The sequence below is a fragment of the Coenobita brevimanus genome, chromosome 60, assembly GCF_032717465.1.
Source record: "Coenobita brevimanus isolate Jiangsu-jjx chromosome 60, ASM3271746v2, whole genome shotgun sequence".
NCBI lineage: Eukaryota > Metazoa > Arthropoda > Malacostraca > Decapoda > Coenobitidae > Coenobita > Coenobita brevimanus.
This window is the reverse complement of record NC_137013.1, coordinates 30863399-30871818: the sequence shown is the minus strand read 5'-3', so window position 1 is coordinate 30871818 and position 8420 is coordinate 30863399. Positions and strand designations below refer to the sequence as shown.

Genomic DNA, 8420 nt, shown 5'->3' with positions numbered 1-8420 from the left:
ATACCACGTTAGTTAAGAATCACACTAGTCTCCTTTCCCTTTCCAGATAGGGGTGACCAAATCCCTTGCCTGGTCATCAGGAATGATACCAATCTGCCAAATGGCTTCTATGACTGCATGTAATGCCCTGATCATGGCTCCACCCCTGCTCTGATCAGTTCTGCTGGGATGTCACAAACACCAGCTGTTCTTCCACTTTTCAACCTATCCATTGCCTTCTTAGTTTTCTCTAGAGAAGGCTGGGTATCATCAAATGGGGTAGAACAGTTGATAGCTGAACACCAGCCAACAGAAGCTCTCCACTAGGAGTTTCAGCCATATACAGGTGCTCAGAGTAGTCAACTCCATGAACCCAACACTCGCTCACCCCCGACGTGAGCTGTCCATCTGCTGTCTGAACAGAGTTGGCCTGAGAGGCAGGTCTGGAATGGGGCTTTGACAAGGCTCAATAAGCAGGTCAAAGGTCATTTGCATGAAGATTGCCTTCCACTTCATCTACAATTTTCTGAAATACCTCTCCTTATCCCTTCTCAGCAAAATTCATGCCCATCATGACATAAGTCTAAGCTGATCCCCCAGTAGTATTATTCATCTTACTTGGCATTCCTCCTAAGCTCTCTTGTGGACTATTGGGTCACAGGTTCAATCCTGGCTGGTACATGGGACAGTGTGAGGATCTGAATCGGGTACCACCTTGTTCAATGCTGTTTCATGTGACCATCAACATGTCATAAAAACAGCCTCACTATTACCATAACACCAGAATCAGAGTGTGATATCCCAAGCATATCATAACAGATGATGGGTTTAAGTGTCCAAGTGGTGATATATGGGGGCTGCTGGAGATCAGATCTCTGCTCATATATGACTGGCTTCCTAGCCCATGTCCTGAGTTTAATTCATATAAAACATGTCCTTACCTAATTTCATTTCATTGCATGTCCTGAGTTAGATGCATAATATATAAAACACTTCCGTACCTATTTTCACACCACTGTACAACTATCTGTACATGCTACTTTACTCTGCTTTATCCTTGCCTAATATACTCAACTCTACTGGCTGAAATCTACTTGACCTAAAATAAAATCTGTCCTCGCCTGTCCTGCCTCCTAGATCAGTTGGGAGGGCTGCCACGACGACACTTGGACGGTGCAAGTCTGTCTCCATCCACAATAGAGCAGAGAGTTTTGTGACGGCACTCAATATCACACCCTTTTGCCAGCTTGGGGTCGCTGTCTTGTACCTGGTACCTGGTAACAAAATAAAAAATGGTAACAATCAATCCTAGATAACTCCCCCCCAAGGTGTAGAGGCCAAAGCCTAGTTACCACACTCCAGTAACTACATTTAAAGGGAGATTACCAATCTAACTTCCTGTGGTGACATTACATGATCCAACGATCTCTAGTCACCTCTTGGGAACTGAATGCAAGGATGGCCATCATTACTACTGGGCCATTCAAATACTAGACCAAAAGGTGTTAGATGATAATACAACAAGGAATACATCATCATTATCCTGACTTTTATTTTCCTTCCTAATGCCAGAGTAAGACAGGATCCAGAACACATGGAATGGGAAAGCATGAAAGAGGATGAATGTTCAAGAGCATATCCAGTGGAACAAGCCAGATATTCATTCAAACTTCATGCAAACCCTGGGAATCATGGCTCTACCTTACAGATCTAACCTATCTATTTATTGCCAGATGCCTTAATCCCTTAAGGGGTGGCCACAAACAAATCGCCTCCATGTTGCTCTGTCCCCCGCCATTTCACCACCCTGCTCCCAGCTCACAACCCCCTCTCTCATATACCTCTCCACTCCATCCCTCCATCTCATCCTCGGCCTCCCCCTCCATCCACCTCACTCACATACACTCTCCTCATCTGTCTCTCACTCTCCATCCTCTCCACATGGCCAAACCACCTCAATGTGTTTCTCCTAATGCTTCCTATCATATCCACATCCACACCACAATGCTCCTTCGCTTCCTTATTTGTCAGCCTCTCTCTTCATGTGACTCCACATGCTCCTCTCAAATAACTCATTTCCACTGCTCTCACTCTTGACTTGTGTCCCTCCAACAACATCCAAGCTTCACTTCCATACGTTAGAGTTGGTATAACAATACTGTCGTGTAGTAGTTTTTTCACTTTCATGCTCACTTCCCTGTTTCTTATCACTGCTTTCACGGAACCAGCAAACTATCTTCCCTGCACCACCCTTTCAAGCACTTCACCCTCCAAACCTCCATCCTTACTCATCACACTACCCAAGTACTTAAATGCACTCACATTCTCCATTTCCTCCCCATCCAATCTCACTGCACAGTATATTCACTAGCTTCACTTCTCTCAAAGACCATAACTTTACTCTTCCCTACATTCACCTTTAGATTCCATTTCCAACACACACTCCCAAACTCATCCACCAAGCCTTGCAGCTCCCCTTCATCTTAACTTAACAACGCAGTATCATCTGCAAACAACAGTACAGGGAGTTTCCAAACACTGCCCTCTCTCACAAGGGCCACTCCAACATCCACTGCCCTATCTTGTATCTCTTTCATAACCCCATCCATATACAGACTGAACAACCACGGAGACATGACACATTCTTGTTTCAACCCAACCCTCAAACAGAAAAATTCACTCAGTTCACCATCCACACGCACTGCAGCCTTGGCACCCTCATACATACTCTTCACAGCATTCAGCAACTTCCCATCTACTCCATATATTCTTAATACTGTACTTTCCACAATCCTTGTCTATCCACCCTGTCATATGCTTTCTCCAAATCCATGAAGGCTGCATACAACTTCTTTCCCTTCTCTAGAAACTTTTCCACTAAGGATCTAAGAATGAATATCTGATCTACACAACCTCTTCCCTTCCTAAAACCTCCCTGTTCTTCTCCAACTAATTCCTCTGTTATTTCCCTAACTCTGTCAATAAGTATCCTACCATATACTTTTCCTGTTACACTAAGAAGGCAAATGCCTCTATGATTACCACGTACTTCTTTTTCCCCCCTTTCCTTTGTACTGGGGAACAATTATACCTGACTTCCAATCCTCCAGGACTCTACCTTCCTCCCAGGCCAATCTGCACATCTTCCACATCCATTCTACTACTATCTCTCCCCCATGCTTCAGCATTTCATTACACACTCCATCAATTCCTGGGGCTTTCCCCATTTTAACTTTCTTCACTGCTTCCGCAACTTTCACCCTACTGATTTCCTCCTCTCTTCTCACATCCCTCCTCCCCTCCATTCTCCAGCCAGTTATATTTGCATTACTTACATTCTCTATGTTCAACATGGAGATGTGAGTGGATGGTGAGCTGAGTGAGTTCTTTGATCTAAATGTGGGACTGAAACAGGGTTGTGTGATGTCTCCATGGCTGTTTAATATATACATGGATGGGGTTGTAAAGGAGGTGCAAGGTAGGGCAGTGGATGTGGGGGTGGCTCTAATGAATGAGGGTGAGATTTGGAAGATTCCGGTGTTGCTGTTTGCTGATGATACAGTATTGTTGAGAGAAGATGAATGGGAGTTGCAAGGTTTGATGAATGAATTTGGGACAGTGTGTAGGAAGAGGAATCTGAAAGTTAATGTAAACAAGAGCAAAGATATGGTGTTTGAGAGGAATGAAGTCACAATGTATGGTGAGGATATGGAAAATGTGAGTGCATTCAAGTACTTGGGTAGTGTGAAGAGTAAGGATGGAACTTTGGGGGATGAAGTGCTTGGAAGGGTACAGCAGGGAAGGAAGGTTGTTGGTTCACTGAAAGCAGTGATGAGAAATAGGGAGGCGAGTATGGAAGTTAAGAAGTCACTGCATGATAGTATTGTGATCCCTATCCTGACGTATAGAAGCAAGGCGTGGACCTTGCAAGAGGGGAACAAGTCAAGAATGAGAGCAGTGGAAATGAGTTACTTGAGAGGAGCATGTGGAATGACATGGAGGGAGAGGCTGACAAATGAAGAAGTGAAGGAATGTTGTGGGGTGGATGCGGATGTGGTTGAGAAGATTAGGAGAAATACACTGAGGTGGTTTGGACATGTGGAGACAATGGAGAATGAAAGACGGACTAAGAGGGTGTATGTAGGTGAGGTGGAGGGAGGGAGAGGGAGGGATAGACTGAGGATGAGGTGGAGGGATGGAGTTGAGAGGTATATGAGGGAGGGGGCAGTGAGTTAGGGGGAGGGTAGTCAAATGGTGGGTGACAGAGTGACTTGGAGGCATTTTGTCTGCGGCCACCCTTTGTGGGATTAGGATGTCAGGCTATAGATAGACAGATAGTTCTCTCCATCTGCTCACTTTTTCTCCCTTCTCCACTAGTAACCTACCATTTTTATCTTTCACTCCCAACTAACTTCCTTGGTACCCTGTCTAACTCTCTTTACCTATTTCCAGAACATTTTCTTACATTCCCTCTACTTTACACTCTGATTCCTTCCAATTTCCTCATCCACTCTCTTCTTACTCTCTCTCACTAATCTTTTCACCTCTCTTCCTCTCTATATTTAACTCTCTCTTCCGTCTCTCAATTTCTTCCACGCCCCTGTTTCTCATCCACTCACTATATGGTTTCTACTTTTGTGCCACAGCCTCTCTCACCTCTTCAGTCCACCATGCTGTTCCCTGCATACCCTTTCAACTTCTCTTCAGCCCACACACCACCTCACATGCTGCACAGATTTCTTCCATGAATATCTTACACGCACCTTCCATGTCCCCCATCTGCTCCAATCTATACTTACCCAATCACTCCTCCACTTCCCTCTTATATTCTGCCTCATTTCCATCCTCTTGTAACTTTTCTACCCTCCTTGTACGAACTACTTCCTCCTGTCCTTCCCTTCTTCTATTTCTCCATTTTGTTTGGACACTGATTCTGACCACCATCAAGTGTTGGCCTGAAAGTCCACTCCCCCAACCTCTATATACTCTTGCATCCTTCAAACACCTTCTCATCCTTTCATCCACACACACATAATCAATCACTGCCTTCCGTTCATTCAGTTCACCATCCACCCTTCTCATCACTTGCCATATATACCTGTGGATCATTTTGTGCCTGATGAGGGTATTAGGTATCACCAACCCCCTCCCAGCACAAATGTCCACTAAGGCACTACCATTCTCATCCACCTCTGCAGGCACACCCCGCTCATCAACTACTCCATCCACCTTCACATTCCCTACTTTTCCATTCATATCTCCAATCAAGAACACTCTCTCACTCCTTTCAAAGTTTTCCAAGCATGCTTGCACATTTGTCCAGAACTCTTCTCTCACTCTGCTTACACGATCTTGTGTTGGTGCATACACACACATGATCACCCACAACTTTCACTCTTACCCACACAATCCTTGAGCCAACTGATCTATACTCTCATGTTTTTCTTCCATCTGTTACTCACAACAATACACACTCCTTCTTTTGCTCTCTCATTCTCACCTACTCCTGCACAGAAAAATTCACTCCCATTCTCTCACTCTCTCACCTCGCCATTTAGTTTCAGTTAATCCACATATATCCACTTTCGCACACTCAAGCACCTGTACAATCTCTCTCTCTCTCTCTTTCACCTCATCATTCGCACACCTTACATTCCATGTAGCTATCTGTACCAAGTCCTTTGTTCGGTCCTTAATCGTCATCTTTTGGTCAGACCTGGTCTGAGGCTTCATGTTCGTATTTTTAGTTAGTTGTTTTCCGGGGAGGGGCACTAACCCTCTGCCACCCACTTGTTTTCACATAGGGAACACATGTTGGTTGGTTATAAGGTTACTATCCAGCATTGTAAATGATTTCCTGGTTTACAGGAAATCATTTGGCTTGCCACTCCATGTGGAGCTACCCCCCAAAAATGGGGTATCACCACACCAAGTGGGTGGATGATGGACGCCCCCACCTACCACTAACCATCTGCATATATTGTACACTCACACCAAAAAGTATCGGTGCACACTTGACGCAAAGCAATCTGAGACACGGACGATCGCTACTGGGAACTGAACAAGGATTTCTTTCCCCAGGCTGATAAACTTGCTCTCTCAAGGATGCAATATATGGCTTGTCTATGATGTTTTCTGGTCCGTATTGTTATTATATGTACAGGAAAGTGGTTACAAATTAATTTTACAGAGAATTCATGAGCTATAATGGTCATTTCGGATATCGTCGTACCTTACCTGCGTGATACTTTTTGGTGTGACTACATTTTTATACTTCATATGTAACTGCCTGCTAAGGGTCTAAAACAATGACTATTGCACACTACATTAAAACCTCGATATAACGGACTTCAATAGAACAGAATTCGCTTTTATCGGACTTGAGGAGCTATCGAATTCCTTTTTATCGGAAAAAGTCCGATAAAGCCAGAAGCAGTCCGGACTGCCTGACCACTTCAGCTATGTTCACCACAATAAGGTAAATAAAATACTTGTTTATCAGTGTACAGCAAAGTATTATTATATATATATATTATACCATCTGATTAATGTAGTGATATTATAAAACAGTTCAGTACCGCAATGATAGTCTAAACAGTTTAAAAACCGTTCATGCAATCCGGATTAATGTCTGATATATCGGAAAAAGTCCAGATTAGCAGGGGGAAGTCCGGATGTTGCTTATATCGGAATTTCGCATTTTTTGGAATGGTTTGGGCCCCAATTAGTCCATTATCATGATGTCTTACTGTACTGTACTTATCATTATGAGATAAATATTCAAGAGGAAAAACAGTGCTGTCAACTGGCATGCATAAGCAGCATTACTGTATTTTTGGCAAATGTGATGCATTTTTCCATTAAAAATACACTCAAAAGTCCCCATATGTCTTCAAAGACCAATGTCATGAGCTTAAACTGAAGTCAGCTCCGCTACTAATCAAAACAGCCACAATGGGGTACTTTATGGGGTGGAAGACAATTGACAATCGTCATGGTCGAGCCTGCCACAGACGTTGTAGGACACGCGTGCTCATGAATCATATGCTGCATTTGTTTGTGTGCACCTGTGATAGGATTAATGTCATTCCTACTTACAAAACCACTTACACTCTCCAATGACTACACACAACAAGAGCTTTTTCATTTGTATGAGTCATACAAAAAGGTAAAAATATTTTAATCTGGCAAGTCTAGCAACTAGTCAGCTCATTCATCCCTTATACAGTAATTTAATGTTTTCTATGTTAATTCTTTAGAAATGAGTAGATTTGTATCTCTTAATACAGTAACCCCTCCAATATCCGGATCAATAGAGCCATCGGTAGGTTCGGATATTGGGCCCCAGCTTATGGACTTGTACTTATGGACCCTAACTCAGAGAAACACCTATACAACTCCATCCGGACATGCATAGCACCTATTTAACACCCAAATCACACCAATAAGGCACATAAATGACTGAAATAAATGCAAAAAAAACATAAAATGAGGGTTTAGAAGTATGTTCATACATTAATAAACATTCTGGTACTTATGGACTCTGACCGAACCTAACTCTGAAAAACACATTCCTACTGCACATGCATGAGGTAAGTACAGTATGGAAAAAAGTACAGTATGACACATTCTGGTAAGTATAGTATGGAAAAAAGTACAATATGAAACATTCTGGCTACTTACAGCAAGTCCCTGGCCACCTCGATGAATAACCGCCTCCTCTCGGACTCTGACAGTAAGAACGATTTCCTGAAGCACTTGCAGTACACTCTTCCTGAAGTCTTGCACTGAACTTAGTCAATAACACACAGAAGTCTGTTCTCTTCACAGTGTTCACTTTAGTCCAAATAATGTTCCATTTTAATTTAGTGTTGCACATTAACTTTTCCCAAGTTTTTTTTATTTTCCAAAGCCAAAACAAAGAAGGTTAGTTACGTTAAATTTCTTTTCTACTGAGTCTTTTCTCTCATTTCAAAAACCTTAACACAACACACCGTTTTTTTCACTGCACAACACTCAAAATTCCCGTGTGGTCTAGTGGATAAGTTCTTGCTGTTTATTCACTGTCAGAGTCTGAGAGTATCACTGGCAGGCGACCAAGGGGTGCATCGGTGGGTCGTGGTGATGGCGTACTGACTACAGAAGACTCTGAAGATAGCCGCAAACTCACATCGAGCGGTGACTCCACTGTAGCTGATGTGCTGGGCTGTGGCTCGAAGCATGAGGGCCTGTCTTGGGGAGGCAACGGAGTGGAACCAGGGCTTGGCACAGCGGGGGTCACGGGCCTGAAAAAACTGTCAATCGTTGACTGACGCAAGGAACAACGATTCTGGCGATTGATGATGCGCTGCCGGAAAGCACGCACTTCCTCCACGAGTCCCAAGGGCCCCATCTCCCTGTCGCAGTCCGGGTGTTCCAGGTAGTCTAGGACGAACTCTAGA

At 43.6% G+C, this 8420-nt stretch overlaps 1 protein-coding gene across 1 annotated transcript in view; it reads right to left on the bottom strand.

Annotated features, from left to right (window-relative positions):
* Nucleotides 1-1117: 1117 nt before the first annotated feature.
* The window catches only part of LOC145403349 (uncharacterized), a 102600-nt gene continuing 95297 nt past the window's right edge, over nt 1118-8420 (bottom strand). Inside the window, exon 17 of the mRNA XM_080275138.1 lies at nt 1118-1253. Within this exon, the coding sequence (XP_080131264.1) occupies nt 1118-1253 (136 nt within the window). The remainder of the gene's footprint in view (nt 1254-8420) is intronic.